The 23,824-nt window shown below is 38.3% G+C and overlaps 2 protein-coding genes across 15 annotated transcripts; one reads left to right on the top strand and one right to left on the bottom strand.

The window, feature by feature from the left end:
• The first annotated feature begins 4,671 nt into the window (after window positions 1-4,671).
• On the top strand, window positions 4,672-15,219 carry LOC112192378 (putative disease resistance protein RGA4). Of its 14 annotated transcripts, none has more exons than XM_024332087.2 (14): window positions 4,672-5,957; window positions 9,012-11,715; window positions 11,894-11,939; window positions 12,061-12,130; window positions 12,235-12,310; window positions 12,407-12,440; window positions 12,971-13,168; window positions 13,251-13,382; window positions 13,478-13,573; window positions 13,606-13,636; window positions 13,809-13,903; window positions 14,299-14,461; window positions 14,538-14,696; window positions 14,789-15,219. In XM_024332087.2, exons 1-3 carry the CDS (start codon window positions 4,818-4,820, stop codon window positions 11,917-11,919), a joined length of 3,870 nt encoding a protein of 1,289 aa, XP_024187855.1. In that variant the 5' UTR covers window positions 4,672-4,817; the 3' UTR covers window positions 11,920-11,939; window positions 12,061-12,130; window positions 12,235-12,310; window positions 12,407-12,440; window positions 12,971-13,168; window positions 13,251-13,382; window positions 13,478-13,573; window positions 13,606-13,636; window positions 13,809-13,903; window positions 14,299-14,461; window positions 14,538-14,696; window positions 14,789-15,219. The 14 variants fall into 14 exon arrangements, with proteins under 14 accessions (XP_024187855.1, XP_024187857.1, XP_024187846.1 ...); XM_024332089.2 differs by having other exon boundaries at window positions 4,672-5,601; window positions 5,686-5,957; window positions 13,478-13,636; window positions 13,792-13,903; XM_040516085.1 differs by having other exon boundaries at window positions 4,673-5,957; window positions 9,012-9,288; window positions 9,520-11,715; window positions 13,478-13,636; window positions 13,792-13,903.
• A 1,391-nt stretch (window positions 15,220-16,610) lies between these two features.
• Window positions 16,611-23,112, bottom strand: LOC112192843 (polyadenylate-binding protein RBP47B'). Its single transcript, XM_024332739.2, has 8 exons — window positions 22,891-23,112; window positions 22,249-22,732; window positions 22,062-22,141; window positions 21,852-21,982; window positions 20,863-20,959; window positions 19,966-20,124; window positions 17,867-17,967; window positions 16,611-17,211 (listed from the first exon to the last, which is right to left on the bottom strand). Exons 1-8 carry the CDS (start codon window positions 23,047-23,049, stop codon window positions 17,121-17,123), a joined length of 1,302 nt encoding a protein of 433 aa, XP_024188507.1. The 5' UTR covers window positions 23,050-23,112; the 3' UTR covers window positions 16,611-17,120.
• Between the last annotated feature and the right edge of the window lie 712 nt (window positions 23,113-23,824).

Consider the following 23,824-nt stretch of genomic DNA (forward strand, 5'->3'; position numbering starts at 1 on the left):
ATGTTAAAGTTTCGGTCAACCGGTTTGACCTCCGTTTATTTAGCTTCTAGACCTTAAGCAATTAAATAGCAACCACCATTCCCAAATAATCCAGATGATATAGCATCTAAATCATTTGGGATAAGGTGACCATACTTGAGACATTCACCTTCATTTGTTTAGCATTTCTACTTTAAGAAACAAAACACAACTACCATTCCCGATGGATTACGATTTTTGGGATATGGTAGCTTTTAAAGTACATCACTTGTAATTTACTTCATTTATCGAAATTGAATGTCCTAATTTCACTTAACCGCATAAAGGTCACCAAATTAACCATTCTTTGTCTGCCTTGTATTTATGACAAATCCACAATTAAAACAATTTCATCTCCTTAATTAAACACAAACATATCACAAGCATCACTAGAAATCACAACATCACCGCAGATGCCAAACCAAACGTTTAAACCACCATATCACCATTTTTACTCTTTTCCATTCATGAGGCCATAAACTACTTCCTGTTGATTTTAACAACTTCACTTTCTAAAACAACTCCAACAAATCCATTTACAACAATCAGAAATAGAACACCATCACCATCAATTTCACAATTCAGAATAATCGGGCCCTTACCATTCTTCTTTCCCAAACTGCAACTCGATCCAACATAGTCATGCTCCATCCTCACCAATCTTTCGAATCCCTATCAGACAGTATAAACTCAACAATCAACCTAACACCAACTTTTGTATCCAAAACAGAAACTGAGCCTAATCCTTACCATTTCTTCTTCAAGGGTGACTAAATCAAAGCCTCAACTCCAGGCTCTCCTCTGCAAACCCAAAAACGCAGATTCTCCAAACCTCACACAATCCAATTTGAGCAACAGAAATTAGGTGTTAAATCTAAATTGAATTGGAGGCTTCAACCCAGACTAGGATGACGTAAATTACCTAACAGAGACGATCCAGCGACCGTGAGCGGCTGAGCTACGGTGGTTGACGCGCCAGCGGCGAAGCGTGAAGCGCGTGCGGCTGCTCTGGTCGGAGTCGGAGGTCGGGAGCTTGGGTCTCGAAGGGTAGTGTAGCTCCGACTTCGTTTATGGAAGTGTAGAAGCTCGATTCGAGCTGTAGACCGGAGAATGAAGACATGCAGAGCCGAGAGCTCCGATGAGGTTCGAACGGCAACGTCAGGCGTCGGCGGCGAAGAGGAGTCTCTGGGTTTTTCTCCGCTTTACTTGTTGAGTAGAACGACGGTGGCAGAAGGGCGTGGAAATCGCCGGAAGAGCGATGAGGGTCGAGGAACAGTGACGCGCAGTCTTGGGTTGTCGCGTGTGAAGGAGGACGATGGTGCCTGGCCGTGATTTTGGTGAGGTTTGGGTCAGAATTCGGTTCTGGTTCGAAGGGTGGAGGCGGTGTGGTGAGATGGTGGCGGGAGCTGGGGTCTCCGGTGGTGGCAGAGTGAAGGAGAAGAGAGAGTGAGAGATCGGGGAGAGAGAGAGAATGCGGCCGAGAGGGAGAGGAAGGAGAAAAATGAGCTAGGGTTTCCACAATTTCCTATTTATAGTTGCGTATGCGAAATGTCCATTTTGCCCTTGAGATGAATTACGGAATTCTCCTTGCTGATTCCTTTTGGGTTTTGGGCTCGTAACTTTTCTTTTACTCGTTTTTCGTCGGAAACCTCCTAATTTATTTAGCGACTTCGCCCTAGGCCCGAATGAAAGAACATTGGTCCAAAGTTTAAATTTCGGCCAAATAGGTGGTCTCGACACCAAAACAATTTCCGAAATAGATTTCGTCACTTAAATCGCCTTGTGAAAATCTTATTGGCGAAAATTACCTTCTACAAATTAAATAAATTTCCGGGGGCTCACATCCTTGCACTTGCAAATGGTCGCTGCCTCTTAGTAGCAGAGTGAAATTAAGTGTCACTGGTTGTAGTGACCAGTGGCATCATGACGGGAAAGCTGTGTGTATGGTAGTTATGCTTTGCTGTAATCGGGTTGCAGATCAAGTTATCTTTCCGTTGTGTCACGGCTGCGTTAAAGCAGTTAAAGCAAATAGAGTCGCCAGTAGAGTGCTCTTTGCTAGTTGGTGCTTTGTTGAGTACAAGCGTTTAGTAGAAACTCAGGATAGTATTTCAGGATGTTCTACTTATTGTAATCAGGGGTTTAGGCTCATTGTCCCCCCCTTGTATTCGACAATTTCTTTAATAAAGGCTATCAAGGCTTGAGGGCTGCCGCAAAGCCCTTTTTCAAAAAAAAAAAAAAAATAGACTACTCACAACTCATCCACAAATCAATAACAATATACATCAATTAAAGAGGTAAAGGTGAAGAAGAGTGAGAAGTAACAAGAACAAGTCACAATTGCTATAGAGCAAATATGACAAGCCTTGATTTATGGCTTCCCACTATACCCAATCTCAAATCTTGATGCCCCTTGAAATCCTTTGAGAAATTGATGAGGATTTGATGGAATTTTAGTGAGGTGGATTTTGGTTATTGGTGAGTTCCCACTATACCCAATCTCAAATCTTGATGCCCCTTGAAATCCTTTGAGAAATTGATGAGAATTTGATGGAATTTTAGTGAGGTGGATTTTGGTTATTGGTGAGGAGGAAAATGGATCTTGGTGAGGAGATTCTTAGTGAGGAGGAATATGGATCTTGGTGAGGAGAAGAAATGGTGTGTTGGAGAAGAAGAGAGAGAGAGAGAGAGGGTAACGGGGTGGATCTTGGTGAGGAGAAGAAATGGTGTGGAGGGGTGGTTTTGGGTGTAGGGTGAGAGAGAGAGAGAGGATGAAGGGATTCTGGTGGCATGTGGCCTTTCGAGAGTATAATGAATATATATGGAACGAGGTAAGGTCAGTTGCTTTCGTTTGGGTGCCGAGTGGATGGGGTCTATTTTGATTTGGAATTAAAGGTGGTGGTCGAGATGTGTGGCTGTATTAAACCGTGCATGCTTGCATTAATTAACCAATGTTAATTAAGCAATGCAATTTTGACACTATTTCTATTTTCTTTTCTTTTTTCTCTTTCCTCTACATGCCCACAACTATGTGTAATTGCTTTATGCTTCTTTCTTGGCTTTGACGGTGGTTGATCCATCAAGAATTTTGTCTCCTTCTCGGAAACTCTATTTTTGCTCCAATTCCACATCATTTTATCTTGTTTCCGCAATTCCGCTTATTTCCTACAAAATAAATAAAAGTGGATTAACTCAAGGATTAACATATTTCTAGTGTTTAGAATGTAATTACGCGCATAGAAATGCGTGTAATCATATGACAAGTGGACAAATTCACATCTATATCCAAGATAAGGAATTGGCTTCCGCATGTTATGTATAGCTACTAGCTTTTCAATTGTCGTCAGCCAAATAAAGTTTACAATTAAGCTAAATTAACTTCTACTTTTCTTGTTATGTCCAACTATACAAAAGTTCGATGTTTATTTTTCAACAATTTTAGATCTCAAGTTGTTCCATGCCACTATGTGACTCCGATGCATAATCGAACTCCCCAACCATGGTTGGAGGCCGGGGGGAGGGGGCGAATGCTAGCTGTTATGACAGTAGACCAATAGTATAGCGCATTGTAATGGTGATGGGTGCTAAACTCAGTCCTCTAAAGTCATGGGCTCATGGTCCCCTTTTATGAACCTGGCCACATAAATCAAATTCATAATTTAGATAGAATATTATGGTATGACATGTGGACAAATTCACATCCATATCTAAGATAAAGAATTAGCTTTAGCATGATGCGTACAGCTACTAGTTTTACCTTTGTCGTAAGCCAATGTCGTTTACAAATAAGCGAAATTATCTTCTACTTTTCTCAAATGTCATCTAAAGTCATGGGCTCATGGCCCCCTTCTATGAACTTGGCCACAGAAATCAAATTCATAATTTAGATAGCATATTATGGTATGACATGTGGACAAATTCACATCCATATCCAAGATAAAGAATTAGCTTTAGCATGATGTGTACAGCTACTAGTTTTACCTTTGTCGTAAGCCAAATGTCATATACAATTAAGCAAAATTATCTTCTACTTTTCTCAAATGTCATCTAAAGTCATGGGCTCATGGCTCCCTTCTATGAACTTGGCCACAGAAATCAAATTCATAATTTAGATAGCATATTATGGTATGACATGTGGACAAATTCACATCCATATCCAAGATAAAGAATTAGCTTTAGCATGATGTGTACAGCTACTAGTTTTACCTTTGTCATAAGCCAAATGTCGTTTACAATTAAGCTAAATTATCTTCTACTTTTCTCAAATGTCATCTAAAGTCATGGGCTCATGGCCCCCTTTTATGAACTTGGCCGGTAGAAATAAAATCCATATTCAAGATATCATATTATGGTATGATATGTGGACAAATTCACATCCATATCCAAGATAAAGAATTAGCTAGCTTTAGCATGATGTGTACAACTACTAGTTTTACCTTTGTCGTAAGCCAAATGTCGTTTACAATTAAGCAAAATTATCTTCTACTTTTCTCAAATGTCATCTAAAGTCATGGGCTCATGGCCCCCTTTTATGAACTTGGCCGGCAGAAATAAAATCCATATTCAAGATAAGGTATTGGCTTCAGCATGATGTGTACAGCCACTAGCTTTACCATTATCATAAGCCAAATGACGTTAACAATTAATCTAAATTCATCTCTAATACAAGTCCCTGCCATCTGCTATGTCTCTATATATTCAAAATAACTTTGAGGAGACATACACTGCATCTTCAATTTACTTCTTGTTTCCTCAACTACCTAAAGCTCTCTTTGCTTAATTTGTCGTGAGTTCTGAAAGATATGGCAGAATTTCTCCTCACTTTTTCTGCCAAGGAAATACTGACCAAGGTGATTTCGCTTGCTGCTGAAGAATTCACTCTCGTGTTGGGTTTCAAAGGAGATCTAGCACAGTTGCATGCATCATTCCTCAAGATTCAAGCTATGCTACTAGATGTCGACCATTCACATGTTCGAGGGGTGACTTTGGAAAATTGGGTGAAGGATCTTGAAGACATAGCTCACAAAGCCGATGATGTTTTGGATGAAATTGGGTATGAAGTTCTCCGACGCAAAGTAGAACTCCAGAATCAGATGAAGAAAAAGGTGAAATCTTTCTTTTCACACAACAATCCCATTGCATTTCGCTTTAAAATGGCAAATAAAATTAAAAGGATCAACAAATCTTTGCTGGATTTGAACGATGAGGCAGCTGGCCCTATTGGGTTAGTTGCTAGGATACAAGCAGATGCAACCTCACAAGATGTTGAAGTACCCGACAGGGAAACCATCTCCAAATTTTATAATGATGAGAAGCTCATCATTGGAAGGGAGGAGGTCGTGTCAGATATAGTCAAAACCTTGACCAAGTCAAATGACAGTGCCAAAAACTATCCTCCAGTTTTGGCTATCGTGGGAATGGCAGGCTTGGGGAAGACAACTTTGGCTAAATCAATATTTCATGAATCTAAGATTGATAAACACTTCCATGTAAGAATATGGGTGTGTGTATCTACTCCTTTTGAAGTCAAGACAATCTTAAGGAGGATTTTGGAATCTCTAAAATCAGAGGAAGCTGCAATACAAGGTAAGGAGAAGATTTGTAATCTCATTCAAAAAGAGTTGAAAAAGAAAAGATACCTTCTTATACTTGATGATGTTTGGAGCGAAGATCCTCAGAAATGGGAAGAGTTGAAGAATTGTTTGTCAACTGTTGAAGATACTCGAGCAAGTAGCATAATTATTACCACCCGTAGTGACAAAGTTGCAAAAGTCATGGAGACCCTTCCTAGGTGTGATTTGAGAAGACTATCAGATGATGAATGTTGGCTCATAATGAAGGATAAAGCATTTTCAGTTGGGAGTGCTCCTATGTCCAAAGAGCAGGAGATAGCTGGTAAAGAGATTGCTAAGAAGTGCGGAGGTGTACCATTAATGGCAAAGGTATGTTAATTATATCATTCATTGTTATTCTTAATTGGTACTCTAATTTTCATCAATAATAATCATAAGTTATCCAATGTCGTTTGCATTGTTAGAAAACATATTTCAAAGGATCATAACATCATACTTAGTGGTGTAAGTTGCGTAATATGGTAGCACTATGTGTCCCTAAAAGTAATTAGGTATATTCTCATAAACATCAAACGGAAGAGAGGAACTCCAACCATAATAACTAGCATTTCTTAGGCACTGCTAACAAACCACTAATCAAACAAAAAAAAAAAAAAAACCATTAATCTCGAGAGCCATGTCCTCATAGTCAAAATCAAGAAAAACATTATCATATTCCCTAGATTGTCCCAAAACAGTCAAACCAAGCGCAAGAGTAGCTCACCAACACACTAACGACAAGAAAATACCTAGGATACAACATATGGTAAAAACCTCTGTTGATACGACATAACAATGGCACAATATCAAGACTCTAAACCTTAGTTCAAGACTTTGCCAAAAAAAAAAAAAAAAACCTCAAGCTTACCAAAAACCTAAAAATGAAACCCTTTCAAAATTACAAAAAATACATATACTGCCACAACCCGCATTCTACCTCCAAAAGTCTGATAGTGACCTAACAAATTGAAGTTCCTTGTCACTAGGCAATAAATCTAGAATGTGCAAAGATCATATAAGTAGCAACTGAGCTGCTTATCTAAATAACATTTTAAGAAAGTGTAATTGACAAATGAATATCACATTTGAGAATAAATTTATAGTATTAAGTTGTTTTAATTTCAACATTTGAATTTAATACTTATGACTGAGATTCACTTGTTCCACACAATTCTTCAAAAACGAACCAATAGTTATTGATCTTGCTGCATCAGAGGCCAATCATCATTGAGGTACACTTAATTATAATATTTAATAGGACTAAATTCAGTTTGCCCATTTCAACTTTGGGGCAAACATTAGTTTGGTCCCTGATATGTTTTGGTTTAATCACGATGGATCCTGCACTTCCAATTTCCATCACCCGCATCCAAATTTCAAATTTGACTCCAAACATGACGTCACAAGCCGAGTTGGCCCCGAAAGCATGGGCTACAAGAAGGGCAAAACATAAATTTTCACAATAAAAATATTTAAAAAAAAAAAGGAGGACATTACTTCAATCCATATAAAAAAAAATAAAAATCATTAGGCTTTAATCTCTTCTTCCTCTCTCCCTTCAAATTCACCACCAAAGATGAAGGAAAAACTTCTTTGACGGTGGACGCCGTCATCAAGTATTGAGTGTGTTCCTCAGCGTCTCCTTCTCCCTCTTCAACCTCGTCGTCATGTCCTCCAACTCCAGCAAGGCCTGCTGCTCCCTCAGCACGCCTTCAGAAGTGCTTCCGAAGAAGAACGAAAATGGGGTCATAAATAGGTTCCGCTTCAAGAAGAACGGGTCGTAAACGAGCTGCTTATGCTTAACGACATCGCCAACGCAGCCGACGTCCTCCGTGGCAGAGATGACGTCGTTGTAGATGACACCGAATCAGAGATCGGTCTGGAGGAGCGAGTGCATCATCATCCGGTATAGGAACTCGAAGATCTGCAGCGGCAAAATCGCTCCAGTCTTCAATGATGATAGACTTAGTCCTAACCCCCAGAAGAAAAACCAAGAAATTTGAAGCATCAGGTTTTATTTTTTCCTTGTTCTTTTAGCACTGGTACTACAATCATTCAACCGATGAACTCTGTTGTTAGCTTCGACCAAACTCGAAAGAACAATTGAATTCAAGGATTAGATTGGAGGGTTTGGGCGATGAAGGTAAAATCACTGATATGAATCTAGTTTTAATGGTGAAGGTGAATTGAATTTTGGTTTTGATGATTTGGGTATTGAAGGTGAAGGGAAATCTGGTTTTGATGGTTTGCGTGGTGGTGGGGATGCCTCTGGGATTACAGAGAGTGTGGGTTTGGGGAGATTGGGAGATGAGGGATAGGAGAGGGACTTAGTAGTTGAAGACTGGTTTTGATGGTGAAGAGGATTGAGGGTTGGAAGTGAAGTAGGAGTGGATGGTTGGGTTGTGCTCATGGTGGCGGTTGAGTGGGGTGGTTGCTCTCATGGGGGTGGTTAAGTGGAGCTGCGAAGGGATATGAGTTTTTGGGGTTAGAGAAAGGATTGTAGGATTTAAAAGAGGAGGAGAGTAGTTTGAACATTTTGTTCAAATTGAGGGTCAAGTCTGAAAAGTGGGTCATGCTATCGGGGCTAACTCAGCTTGTGACGTCATGTTTGGAGTCAATTTGAAATTTGGAGGCCGGTGATGGAAATTAGAAGTGCAGGGACCATTGTGATTAAAAAAAAAGATTAGAGACCAAACTGATGTTTGCCCTAAAGTTGGAGGGGACAAACTAAATTTAGTCATATTTAGTAAAATAAAGTCAAACTGAAATAACCAAAATATAAGCTTTAGTATTTAGACCACATTTGATTGAATAGTTGACCCAGCTCCTTATTGTTTGAAGAAAACCTCTGCTTCAATTGATTTTTTTTTTTAATGAAAAGCAAACATGAGATAACAAATATAGGCTTTCATTAAGATTTCGACCAAAAGAAAGAGGTCAATTATAAGACTTCAAACTAAAAATTTTGTTAATTATCATTTTTATTTTTTCTCCCCCCAGCTATGCAGCTCTTTTGTGTGGATCATTATTATCACTAGCTCGTCTAGTCCTTACATTTCAAAATTTTCATAAATTGCAATAGAAAATAAAAAAAATGAAGGTTTGTGATGATTTTAAAATCTTTTATACTAGGCCATCCACTTCTTTTCTATTTATTTTATACAACAATATTTCTCTATATTTGTTTTTTTTTTAATTACTACCACAGAGATTAAGCAAAAAACCTTGCTTGATCAGAGCAAGTAAAAAAGAAAATAGTGTAACCATCTTCTTCTTTTATTTATAGAAAAGTCAATTGATGTGCACATAGTGTATGTTAAGTAGCTAGTATTGTATTAACATTACTATGTGATATAAATCTAATAGATAATCCATTGATAATAGGTTTTGGGACCTATGTTGCGCTCCAAAACAACTGACGAATGGCGGTCAATTGTAAACAATAAAATATGGGATTTACCAGAAGGAGAAAAAAGAATTTTGTCAATTTTGAAGTTGAGTTTTGATGAATTGAAACCTTCATCCTTGAAACAATGTTTTGCATATTGCTCGATGTTCTTCAAAGATTTTGATATTGAAAAGGATGACTTGATCCAACTATGGATGGCTCAGGGATGGCTTCACCCTTGTCCTGACAAAGGCCTAGACATGGAGGAGAGAGGTAATGAATATTTTAAAATCCTATTGGCGAAGTCGTTTTTTCAAGACGCTAGAAAGGATTATGGTGGTAATGTTACCAAATGTAAGATGCACGATCTTGTGCATGATCTTGCAGAAAGTGTATCAAAATCAAGGAACTTACACTCACTTTTTCTCAATGGAGAAGTCCTTGACCTTGAGAGCAACTTACTTAATTTTAAATCTTTACGTGTCTTAAATTTATACAATGCAGACATTATGGAGTTGCCAATTTCAATTGGGAAGTTGAAACATTTGAGGTATCTGAATGTTTTGAAAACAAGAATCAAAACATTTCCCAAATCAATTGGTCAGCTTTACAACCTGCAAACATTGAAAATAGCTTATCAGCTTGAAGAGTTTCCGAGAGAAATTGCAAATCTGATAAACTTGCGGCACATTTATTTTGGTAGATATATGAAAGTTCCAAGTGGAATATTGGGACAGTTCACTAATCTTCGGTCATTACCTTTTCTCAAGGTGGGTAAAGAGACAGGTCCGAGAATTGAGGAATTGAGTGGTTTAAACCAGTTGCAGAACACCTTATCTATTTATGGACTGGAAAATGTAAGAGATGGAGAAGAAGCGCAGAAAGCAAACTTAGTTGAGAAGAAACATATACGCAAGTTAATCCTTGAATGGAAGCTTGATAGGCCAAGCCACAATGTGGACAATGAAGACGATGTACTAAAAGGCCTACGACCACATGATAGTTTGGAATTTTTGGCTATTCATGAATTCATGGGTATTGAATTTCCATCATGGTTATTGCTAGCCAAGAATTTGAAAGAGATTGAATTATTGGGCTGCAACAAATGTGAAGGAGTTCCAGTACTTGGGCATTTACCCAGTCTTAGTTGTGTTAAGATTAAGAGCATGGAGAATCTAACTTGTATGGGATCTGAGTTTTATGGTGATAACCATGTTAACTGTGGAAATGGATCAAGTAAGGAGGCCCGGCCTTTGTTCCCTGCTTTGAAAACATTGCATATTGAGGAGGCACAGAACCTGATTGAATGGATGGAAGCGCCAACAGAGGGAGGAAGTAGGGTGGTGTTTCCTTGCCTTGAGGAGCTGACCTTGATTCACTGTGACCAACTGACTAGTGCTCCCAGTCATTTTCCATCTCTTAAGAGGTTGGTGATAAGAGACATGGATAGTGGAGGCATGCCAATAGCAAGTATTCTAAGCAATCAACTCACCACTCTCACTAATCTCAGGTTATCGAATGTGGGGGGACTTACTTGTCTGCCGGAAGGGATGTTGGAAAACAACAAGAATCTTGCACATTTAAACATACATTCATGTTCGGAGTTGACTCATATATCAGAAGGGTTTGAGCACTGCTGCGCATCTCTTTCTCATTTGTATATAGGGAATTGCAATAATTTGAGATATTTACCTGATGGGATACTCACATCTTCTCTTAAAGGGTTGTCGTTGTGGGGTTGTGACAATTTAAAGTACATCCCAGATGCTACAGGCGATGGTCTCACATCCCTTCAAACATTGGAAGTGATGAGGTGCCCCAAAATAACATCCATTCCATTTTCACAAGGCCTCCCATCTCTCGGTGTATTAAGTATAGAAGACTGTCCCGAATTATCAAGTCTACCGGGTGGGCTGGAATTCTGTACCTCTATTCGGAGGTTGAGAATAACAAGGTGCCCTAAGGTACCATCCATTTCAATCGAAAGTCTGAGTACATCCCTCCAAGAGTTGTGTGTAAGTAATCTAGACTCTCTTCCAATTTCACAAGGTGGCTTCACATCACTCCGTGACTTGGAAATCTGTTACTGCGAAAGTGCACAATTTGGGCCAGAATTTAGTGCCTTTCTTCAAACCCTTGAATCTCTTCAAAAATTGAAGATATGGTGGTGCGATAATCTAGAAACTATTCCAAGTTCAGACAAGCTCACATCCCTCCGCAGCTTGGAGATTCGTTGGTGTCGTAAATTAAAATATCTACCGGATGGGTTAGCAGCATCGTCACAGTCCTGCAGTCTCACCCGTTTGAAGGAATTGACAATTGGTCCTTTTTGCGAGAAGCTCCATGCATTCCCGGCTTTTCAGGCTATACCACAGCTTGAATCATTATCCATCTGGGGGTGGCGTAAGCTCAAGTCTCTCCCTGAACAAATTCAGCACTTGCCTTCTTTAAGACATTTGGAAATACGGTCCTTTGGTGGAGTGCAGGCTATTCCAGAATGGTTGGGAAACCTTGCATCTCTGGAGGACCTGACTATTCGGTCGTGCAGTAGTCTGAAGTATCTACCTCCTGTGGAAGCTATGCAACGCCTCACCAAATTGAAAGAGATAAACATCTCCAACTGTCCCCGTCTAGAAGAAAGATGCACGGAGGAGAGCGGCTCAGAGTGGCCTAAGATTCGTCATATTCCATTAATCAAGAGTAAGACTTCTTTTCATCTATTACTAAACTAATTGTTAAATTGGGCCATTTGATTCTTCTCCTCTTTTCTTCTAATTTTAGTTAATCTGTCTATTAGTTTGAAAATGCAAACTTAAATGAATAGTTTATACCTATTTCTTGTTTTAATCTAGCACTGACCAAACTTCTTTTCTATTAGTTGGAGATATAAAAATCGAGAATTAACCAACATTGGGGCGAATACGGTATGTTCTTCAAACATGCTACCACCTGCCTTTTCAATGCATTAAACCCTTCACTTTCCTTATTACTTGGCGAATACGGTATGAATCGTATTGACAATCCTTTTGTTTGTGGGGTTAATAGGAAGTATGAGGAGATCGATCACACCACATGTTGAAGAATTGTGTTGCATAACAGATACACCAAGGAAGAGGTAAGTTTCAAATTTCATTTTCTCATCTTAGCAAGTGTTTTCCATTTCTCCCACGATTCTATAATGTAGTGCATAACAGATTGATACTTCTTGTGATTGAAAAGGTGTGTGAATGGAGGCTGATATACTTAAGGCCGTGAAATTTGATTTAGGCAATCCTACAATAAAGACAATTTTAAGGTATAGAGAAAGGCAGTCCTTCTTGCTATGCATTTATTATGCTGAGTTTGATAAAGCATTGGACTCATTTATGTTTCTTCTCATTTGGGTTTGCAGGAGATTCAATAGAGTTGCTAAAGAGAGCAAAAGAGTAAGTTAGTCTCTCTATCATTCTCTCTGTCTTTTCTATATCTTTGTACTCACTATATCATGAGCAATTAAATTATATAAATAAATCCATTCAATATGTAGTTTTTGCATGGGCATCTAGTTTGTTTTTGCCAAACAATTTCTGGAGGTTTTTGCTAAATTGGAGGAATAGCTGTTTTGCAAACAGAGTCCTGGTACTTCTCATGATCCATAATTTCCCTTACATGGTTGTTGTTTACTCATTCCTATTGAGAATGTATAGCATAAGTATTGAGCATAGATAGAGCATGAATACATGCATACAAATTGTGTTAATTTCCCTGAAAAGTTTTTTACCGGGTGAAGTTTATAGAATAGTTTAGGTCTTTGTTATTGGGGATTGAAACTATAGGTAGAAGACACACACTTCCTACAACTTGGTGAAGTCCTTGGTATTCGACATTATAATTACTTGAAGGCAATAGAGTAGGGTTGGGATAATTTTCCATAGTACTATAGCATCATTCAAAAATGGACTTCTTTGATTTGCAGGCTTTCCAAAACACCAGATGAGGAGTAGTTGAGTCACCTAAACTGGTAGTGCCATCCCCCAAGTTCAGTTTGTTACTCTGAATTGTCCTCCAAACCAGTGGTGTAACATTATTTGGCCAACTCTGTTTTCCATTGAGAAATCATTGTTATAGTGGAAGCTGTTGCATGGAAAATCTCTTGACAGATTGCAGTGTACAGGTGGACTCTTATGACCCATTTTTTGTGTTGCTCTATTTGTCCAGATAGAACTGAATATGTAAACCAACTCTTCTTATCCTAGCTCTTTGCAGTAGGAATTGGGGGACAAGGTTTCGTCATTTTTGGCTCTGTTGTGCTAAAAGCAATTTATGCCATCAAAGCAACAATGTGTGATGTCTGATGGATGATAGAAACGAGCTAATTGGTGAAGCAGGTAGCTTTCTTTGTCTTCTTTCTCTTCCGATTTCAAGAGTTGGTGCTCACAAAAATTGCTGATATTTTATTAACTTTTTGTTTGTACCTTGCCAGATGCTTTGTAGTAGTTGAGATTATGGCTGTCATGTACCCATAAGCAGTCATTTGGTGCAGGCAAAGGCGTTCTCAGAGCCCAAAAAAAATTCAGAGGTGAATTTTGAGAGAGCTAAAAAAATTCAGAGGTGAATTTTGAAAGAGCTTTTACAGCTATCTGTAAGTTATAAGTTACTTCTCATTCTTAAGACATCCAAGTCATGAAGCTGCCATGTTCAATTCAGAAGTTTATGCAAATCCATGTCACTTGTCATATGAGGCATCAATTAGCTAAAATTTGTTTTTCTTTTTCTTCTTTCTTTTGCTTTGATTAGTTCATTGACACGCACAGAAGAAGGCGAGTTTCTACGGAGGTTTACTTACATTCATTTACGTTATAAGAACTAAGCAATCCCTTAACTTCATGAAGTTCCGCACCAAGGCAAGGTAAGCTTTTCAAATTATTGGTTAATTTTGTACTGTCTCTTTAACAGCTTTATAGGATTTATTCATATGTGAAAGAAAAAAATTGTTGTTGGTCCTCATTGCTTTATTGTCCAATTGTCAAGGAACATACATTCCTCTCTGTTTATACTTGAAGCCAAGTAACAATTAAAACCTACAGCAAGATCTATCATCTTACTGCATGTGTTGTCTAATTGCTTGAAGGAAAATATATACAACTTAGTGAAGTTTCTATGTCATTCAATAGATTGTTGTCAAATTTGAAATATTTATAGATTTTTCCCACCAAATTAAAGGCTTGCAGAATCAAAATTTTTAGTGGAAAGCATATACTGTGAGAAAATCTATAACCTATTGACTCGCCGGCTCACCCACAGGTTTCCTGTCAGCAAAAGAAGCTTTCAGTTTGTGCCTCCAAATTGTCCTCCAAAGTGGTGGTGTAAGATTATTGGGCTAACTCTGTTTTCCTCGACTCTTTTAAAATCGTTACTAGCTTGGAAAGAGATGAATTGAAAATTCTTTATGGCTTTCACAATACAGGTATAACCCTCTGTTTAGTGTTGCACTCTTTGTAAATAGCCAAAAAAAAATACCAACTCTTGCTCTTCTTTTGCAGCAAGCCAAGATTTTCTCCTTATTTTATTGTCAATATTGGGGATTTGGTTTCTGCAAAGCAACTGCTAGCCATCTAGTCTGAGATCTTTGGATGATAATCATGATATGGAATGGAAAAAAGCAATCTAAGATGAAGCCAGTGTTGAATTGAACTTTTAAGGTATGTAGTCCCAGCTAGTGTTCAAGGTTTTCCAGTTTTGAAAATAAATTTCAATTATGTCTGTGTTGAGTTGAACTTAATTGTCCTTTCAGATTTTAGTCTCAGATGGTGTTGGTCTTTTTAGTGGCAGCCAAGCTGAGATGTTCCACTAGAGTTGGGATTACGTACGGATGCCATTGTTCTTTCGGTTACCGGGCAAAAGTTTGGATATAGAGGCTCATCTGTGCTTGTGGATACCTAGCTGAACAACATATCAGGAGTGGACACATGATGAGACGTCTGCCCATGCCTTGTAGCTACTTATACAGTCAAACATTAAGGATCTTCAATTCCATGCCTCAAAGGGACGATGTTTCATCATTCTCCATTCAGTTGCATTCGCTTTTTTACTTGTATTTTCACAGCTAAACCATTATACAGTGTAATTGACCATATTTATTTCGATCATAGTGAAACCACTAGCAAACTACCGTGACGTAGCCCTAAGCTCTAGGCTTTAGCTGAGTTTTGGGTGAACACGTAATTCTCTTGTGTTATTTTGTGTGATTGTCTTTTAATTGCAGTTAATATTCCGGCAAACCATTCTTTAACATCAGCTTAGTGATTCTCATTGGCATAATGATCATTTTGCTATGTATATTTACAAATTAGAAAATTTTGGAAATTTAATAAAAGTAAATTGGGTGAATTCTCCCATACTCACAATAGCCAGAACGAAAAGATGATTTGCTTGACAACTAATTTGAGTTGATCAAGTTTGTTACCGTATCAGACACTTCCTCATTTCTGCTAATGTTATCGTCTGCATCTTTATCAAAGTAGGAGTACGTTTACCTCCACACGTTTTGTCCTTAGGTTAGGTCGTGAATTGCAATGATTTTGTTGGAGGATCAACGGCGGAGAAGCGTTGTCTGAGATTCCGATTGAATTAACAACGCCGTTTTCTTTAAGTGCTAGCACGTCCTCTCCGGCACGGGTCCCCACGCAGAGGGCCTTGGAATTGGGGGAGAGAGCCCTGGGCAATGAGTTCTTGAAAAATAACTTTTAATTTCTAGAGTTCCATAAAGGCCAAAGAATAAGAAAAACTTTCCTCAAACATGCAGAGTTATTCCAACCAAGAAAACAAAAATCCATTCCAATTAACAGGTTAGGAAGTTGAGAAATAGACCAAACATGAACAGCAAAAGGGCAGTGCATAATTAAATGATTCACAGATTCTGTATCTTGATTACAAAGGGGACAAAGATGAGAAATAGAATGATTATAAGTAGATAACTTATCTCTAGTTTTAAGTCTATTTCTAATCAAAATCCTGGAAAAAATTTTAACTATTGGAGGAATATTTAATTTCCACATATTATTAAAAGATTAGTCATTGAATGAGGAGTAACTGGATCATACTGCATCCATGATGCACTTTTTAACATTGAACTTACCAGAAGAAGATGGTCCCCAAATGAACTTGTCAGAACAGGATTTTTCAAAACATTTTTAAAGATTAATTGGTTTCTAACAATCCAAATACAATAACTGGTACAAAGAGATAAAGTTTCTTCAAAATCTATATTATTATCTGAAGCAATTAAATCTAACCAGTCAATGAAAGAATGAGGTCAGGAGTGCAATCCATACATATAAGGGAAAGCTGTACTCCAGACTTGTTTATCATGAGAACAAGTCATTCAAAAGATGATCAATTGTTTCCAAGTTATTATGACAGATTGGGCAGGATCTATCAAGTATTTTAGCATGAATCAACTTAACTCACAAATGCAAGGAAGGATTATGTGTCGTCACTTTGGGCTTTCGAACAGATGTACAACAGAACCTTATTTTTTCTTCTTCTAAGAAATGAAATAGGTTTGTGTGGGTGAACACCACTCAAATGTGCAAAGCCGAAAGAGAAAAAGAAGGTCAAAAATTGAGGAAACACTTAATAAACACCCAAAAATATTGTTTCAGTACAATTTTCCAGCAACAATTTCAAGTATCACTAACGTTTCTAAAGATAAGCAATTGGAACATTTAAGGTGCAACGGTATCAAGACACTTTCTCATACAACAAGCCTAGCAAAGGCAACAGGTATTGTATTCTTTTTTTTTTTTTTTTTTTTTTTGTCAAAGGAGCAATTGGAACATTTAAGGTGCAACAGTATTGAGACACTTTCTCACACAACAAACCCAGCAAAGGCAACTGGTATCGGACTGAGGCACATTTACGTAGCGACAACTGCAGCCCCAGCCACTGATTGAGAGAAAAAGTGGGGTCACTCAACTACTGTGTTTCTTCCCACTCTCATTTGCACCAACTATAGCCATTCTAGCACATCTCCACTGTTTCTTCTCTGGTTTTCATAATGTGAACTCTAGGAAAATTGAGGAAGAATCCAAATCAAACCAATGACGTCATTATGCTAATGTTGACTATGCTTGCTGCGGAAACGTTGATGTTCTTAGCCACAAGGGGTGGCCCAAAATGGCCCTTCCATGTACAGAGAGGTAAGCAGCATTCAACCTTGTAAAACAAAAAGAAATATGTAGCCATATTACTGCATATGTATGATATCTTCTGGACACATGAATTTTTATAACAATTTTACAACTCTAACCTCGGAAAATAGCAAGCATCTGTCTTCTATGTTACCCGAAAGTATGTCGGTTGTCGTGTGACACCAACATTAACATTTCAGAAAAAGACTTAAAAAAAAATGTTTGAAAATATATCAATTGGAAGTCTTTGTATGAAATCCAAAAGTATGTGGATTGTCATGCGAAACCAACATCAACACTTTAACAATATTTCTACCATGGTGGAAAAGATTGATATTTTTAACATGCTTAAATAATGCAAATAATAATTTGTAAGTTTACTCATAACTCCTTAAACTATAGTGTTTTACTTTGACACCCACACCCACACCCAAAAATCCCCAAAACCCGCTACACAAACCCAAGCTGGAAACTGGAGGCCTCCAGCCGAAGTGCCTAACCCTAAAATTTTTAGAAAGACAGGGTAGCTAGTTAGGTCTTGTTAGGGGATTCAAACCTCAGATCATATATGGGACAAACCATGGGGTTGGCTGCTTGTTCGTTAGTAGTTTAGTTTTACTAAAATAAAATATATTGTTTGGTGAAAATATGTCACTCATGAAAAGGGGTAGAAGCTGTACTTGTCAACATCAGGTGTAGCCAAGGGATCATCCAGTTCATCCCTCTGTTCTAAAGATGGAACAGTACCAGCCATAGCTGCCATATCTTGAATTCCTTCAACCTGAAAACAAGTAGTCAATAAAATGTCTATAAGCAATCCTCAAATCTTCCACACAAAAAATATGTCTATAAGCAATCCTCAAAACTTCCACATCCATACAAAGTCAAATCGCATCAATTCAACAATTCATGTATGAAAATCATACATTACAGAGATGTATTGTATCCCTGAGAAGAAGTAAATTCTAAAACAAAATTGGAAAGAAAAGCTCAGGAAGACTGCAGGCATGTAGATTATATGTGTATCTCATGATTCTCATCTCATCTTGACTTCAAAATTAAAAATAAGATGCAGCGTCATCCGTCCATGGGGGCATGACTAAATGCAATTTTCAATGGAAAGAAGAAAAAAAAAATATATATATATATATATATATATATATATATATAAATCATTGATTCTCTGAATCTCTTCAATCTTCCACAATCCAACTGAACTCCCTGATCCCCCTATCAATGAAAAAAATGAAGTCTAGTATTTGTGGAATAATTTCAGTCTACTATATGTATATGTTTATTAATATTACTTTTTATACCAAGAAATCCCCCAACCTGCTATACAGACCCCAATTCGAAACTGGGACTTCTGCTGAACCATACAATCTTAAGGAGGCAGGAACTCTAGCAAATAGCTAGGTAGGTACAATGAAGTGTTCGAACGCAACACCACATAGAAACAAGTAGGTCCTGTCCATTCCACTTACGCCTTTAATAATTACATGTAGTCAGGCACCAATCTATACTGCAGAATCACTATAATTACATGTAGTCAGATACAAATATTATAATGCATGCACAAGGCATTATAATTCTTTACAAACAACTGCCCCCAGTCTTGGTGGTCACCAGTGCAACTTTTCTTGTTCTACATATAGGGATGTAGCTTCTGTCCTTATCGTTTTCCATGCTGGACTACTATAGCTTTCAAGCATCTCCATGCAGAAAAAGCCACATCCAACTAAAGTTTCATAATGCTATCAGTTCCATTTTTGCTTTTTTTCAATCTTTTCCTAAACTGCAATGCCATAGGCCTAAACCCCAACTGAAACTTCGGCAACTAGGAGTCTTCTGCTTTATGGTTTATATTATGTTTCTCTACCTACAGAAATTTCAATCTAAACAAAGGATGGGATGAAAGAAAAAGACTTTTAAGGCATTACAATCCATAAGATGTGGTGTTTGCTGCAAGGCATGAAATGCTTGAAAGCTTAAAAAGTTGAAGAGGAAGAGAATTAGAAGACAATTATAGACATCGTAGGGATGGAAAGAAGAAATGTATATTGCCTCAAGTAATTCCCTCAATTTACTTTTTATTGATTCTCCATCTTAAATTTTATTGGTGATACTACAGGCATAATAGACTAGCAAAAGATATAAACAAAAACCCATATAGCTGCACACTTCACCCATTATGATTCTCAAAAGACATAACAAAAACATGGAGCGCAATTATTTTTATGAGAAACAAAACTTGCAATATTAGGAAGAGAGAGTGCCAAAGAGTAAACAGGACTTTGAATCTACACATACACCTCCAACAATAAGTTAGGGTCGACTACACTAAAAACCCGTACTTTGGTGGATCTTTCAGTTTAATTCCCCAACTCCAAGATATATGTACTTAATGCTCCCCATAATGTCAATCTATACTCCTCTGCATTTTCATGTGATTCTAGAAAAATAATAAAATATTTTTTGAACTTTTGATTTACAAATTTTTTCATAAAAAAAAAAAAGTAATTAATTATCTTTATCCCCAGCCTCAGAGGAAGGATTTATCTTTGATGTCCCTTTAAGAAAAAAACCAACTAGTCCATTTACGGATAGTTAAGTGGACTTCTAGGTTTTAAAAGTATTTAAAAAATAAAATCCAATCGAAAGCATCCTAACAGTTTATAACACAGCCACTTTAAACCAACATTACAAGAAAAAGAAAAATTAAAATCTGATTGAAAGCAACCATATGCATCCATCCAAAACTGAATTTAAATAGACATGCCTGTTGAGGATATTGGCCATAACCGGCATATCCACTGTATGCATACAACGATGGATCTTGAGAAGCTCCATAGGCATAGGGATCATAGCCTTGACCATAACCATAATATGCACTCCATTGATTTGGATCTACTTGCTGGCCCCAGCTACCAGGTACATCCTACAACAAGGCATGTTTGTCAGATAATGAATGTATCTTTTTTCTTTAAAGATATCACGTATGCATCTATGGGTGTATGAACAACACTTTCCATGAAAATAAAAATGGATATGAAAATTTCTCACAAATAAGTGTGTCAGAAAAAGATAAAGTACTCAGTAAAAGCATATCACTGATGTATGATGTATATCTGTATCTTATGCATGTATGGATGTATGGGTGTATGAACCAGCGAATAAGAGAAACACATATGGAAATCTCTATCACACATAAAATGCATCTGTCGGAAAAAGATATAGCACTTGGTACAAGGATATCACTGAGTTCTCTTTTCTTTTAGTTTAACACCCCACCCCCCTCCCCAATTAAAAAAAAAAAATCTGTAGCCCCTCTCTGTCCTGTTTTGTTAGAAAACATAAATCAAACATGTTATTGATTAAATATTTCTCTTCTCCAGAGTAAAGACAATTGACTTAATATAGAAGAAAAATTATATGTAGATGAAATCATAGCACTATCCCTTTTGTCATAAGGGGATGATATCACTTTTTTCTGCATAACAACATTATTCCTAAATAAAAATCATTTGATCTCGTTTTTGCAAAGACTTACTTTTGTGTATTACAATCTTTTAATTGACCGATCTTTCCTTCAAGAAAACCAAAATGACTGGTATATTACAGGACACCAGTGAAGCAAAATAAGTATTTGATTACACATCTAAATTAAAAGGCCAACCTGTTTAGCTGTTGGGCTCCTACCCCAAGAAATGCGGACCACTTGTTGGCCAATCATCTTTCCTTGCATCCTTTGTATAGCTTCTTCAGCAGACGCCCTATATGAACAGAAGTGACAAAATAAACAACAGAAGATGGAAGTAACATTCTTGGGGGAGGGAAGGGAGAAAGAAGCTGACAAATACAAAGTAAGTTTTAGTCATCTTTCATCAAACCTTAGGGCATTACTCAGAGAAAGACAAAACCCAAAAAGGCCATCATGGACCAAGATCCAAGTGGATCAATCTTGTTGAGAAGTACTGCCCAGAAATTTATTGCTGGTTTCATTCCCAACTATTTTAGTCATCCACTAAGTGTTGATTTTGCCCTTAGTTGGCGGAGCGCTCGTTTTCCTTACTGTTCTCTCCGCTGGGGCCCCTACCCTTGTCTCATATGCCAATGCAGCCAGCCCCTTTTTCAACCAACCTTCCTCCAAGAAAAAATTGTGCTGAGGGCTTGGTGGTCTTAAGAATGGTTCTGGTGGGGGGTTCCTCATTTGCTGCCACTCAACAACAGCAGGTCTCAGCTCTGGAGATAACTCCTAAAGCCAAACCTAGCCCAACCTATGCATTCCAGGCACAGATCATTGGTATTGATGGTTCTGATCCAATGGAGGTGGAGGCAGTCCACTCACGTACCACTTTTGTCTTCTCACCTGATGGAATCATACCACTACTGTTTCCTATCTGGCCATTTTTCTAATTTGTCAGTCCCCTATTATAAGTTCTCATTGACCACAGCCTATAGGAATCAGGCAATGTACTGCTTTTAACCCTGTTTGTGTAGGCTCTAATACATATTATGGCCTCTTTTTGTTTGAGCAAAGGAGTGACTGTGACAAGGGCTAACCTAATAAACCAACATTCTAATTCAACCACCATGCTGGACAGTTGCTAATTATAATTATATAGACAATCAAGTGAAGGCTTAAGTGCTAAGTGAAGTACAAACCTTGTCCCAAACTGTACAAAACCACAGCCTTTGCCTGCAGGAATCTTGACATAGACAATATCTCCAAATTGCAAAAAAGTTTGCTTCAATTCCTCCTCAGTAATATTAGGATCCAAGTTTCCAACAAAAATCTGTATTAGAAAACCACATAGATGGTAAGAATAAGACGCAAGACAGAACACCCCAACTCAATACAGATGTCTGACTTACCGTAGTGTTGTTTGCATCATAATCTGCTGTTGGTACTACTGGAACTGCTGGTGTAGTGTATGCCGGAACAGGATATACAGCTGCCAGAAAAATCCACAGGTAAATGCAGCTTCATGTCAGGGAACAAGACTTTGCCAAGATAACAGAAATAACTTATTTCTATATCAAATTAGTAAATGAATATAACCTTTTGCTGCAGCATACTGCTGCTGAAAACCAGTGGTTTTCTTTGGTGTTGCTGCACTGATCCGCATCGGCCTAGTCGAGCAATAAACACCATTCATTTCGGTCATAGCACGGTTCCTTTCCGCCTCATCAGCAAACTTGACAAAGCCATAACCTTTGGAGCGTCCAGTGTTTGGATCAGTGACAACCTTGGCACCTCTAACGGACGGATACGTATTCCGAAAAGTCTCTTGCAGCACATAATCGGTGACATCAGGGGCCAAATCCCCTACGAAAATGGAGTGCTCAGGGCCAGCATCAGGACGCCGTTCGCCGATACCGAAAGAAGCCCAATTCAACCTAAAAGTCTGCTCAGTTCCAGGCATTTGAGTGCCATTGTAAGCATGCAGAATCCTTTCGGCCGCGGCGTGTGAGACAAACTCCACAAAGCCGTAACCCTCGGGCTGCCCAGTGATTTTGTTACGTATGATCTTTATAGAAATCACCTGCGCAAAGAAATCCATCCTCTCTAATAATTCAAATAACCTAACCACGCAATTCTTTGAATCCAAAATTGAACAAGTAGCTAGTGTCAATAAACAACAAGTGCATATAAATATTGGGGAGAGAAAGAGAGAGAGAGAGAGAGGTAGAGAGGAGACACCTCGCCGGTGTGAGCAAAGCAAGTAGTGAGGTAGTTCTCGTCGACCCAGTACTGTAGATCACCAATCCAGAGGGTTCTGACCTCTTCGACTGAAGTAGGCTGATGATGAGGGTAACCCTGAGGACCTGCCATTGCCGGCTGAGCCTGCGCGTTCATCATACTCGCCCCTTCAGCTATAATACCACCAAACCCTTCAACTCACCGCCGTTTTGAATATATATATCGACAACCTTCTCAGAAAACAAAAACAAAAACAAAAAGTAGGCCTGACAAACGGGCCGGGTGAGTTATGGGCGGTTTTAACCGGTTGTGCACCGACGGATTCAACCTGGTATAACCCGTTAAGATAATGGATTATTGGATTATATCAAGTTTAACCGGATGGCATTCATTAGACCCACGGAAATTCTCTAACAAGATTCCAACCTATAAAACTGTTAAGACCTGCTAACAAAAATTAGTTTTTGTTTAAGGATATCTCTATTTGTGTTTGGCCCAAACTCTATGTTACTTGACCTAGTGGTAATAGGGTTTAATTAGAAGAATCTAGAGATTATCTTTCCTTGTATGATTCTAACTCTATGCATTGTAATCCTCTATATAAAGAGGCCCCTATTATCAATGAGAACACATAGCAAATTTCTCTCAATTTCTGATTCCCTAAAACACGTTATCAGCACAAGCTCTAACCCTGAAACCCTAAATTCGTAACCTTCAAATCTCAGAAACCACCGCCGCCTACCTTGAAGCTCTCAATCCCAGGAACCCAGAACCGGCGGCACCACCCCCAAAACCTGCCGGAATCAACCTGAACCGGCCACCGGAAGTGTTCAAACCGGCCTCCCAAGAAGAATCTGAAGATCTCTTGTGTGGTTCGCCATCTTCCCGTCCACCCTTCACTGCCACCTTTTGTCAATAGCTGCACCTCGTCCCA

The sequence above is a fragment of the Rosa chinensis genome, chromosome 3 (assembly GCF_002994745.2).
Source record: "Rosa chinensis cultivar Old Blush chromosome 3, RchiOBHm-V2, whole genome shotgun sequence".
NCBI classification, from domain to species: Eukaryota; Viridiplantae; Streptophyta; class Magnoliopsida; order Rosales; family Rosaceae; genus Rosa; species Rosa chinensis.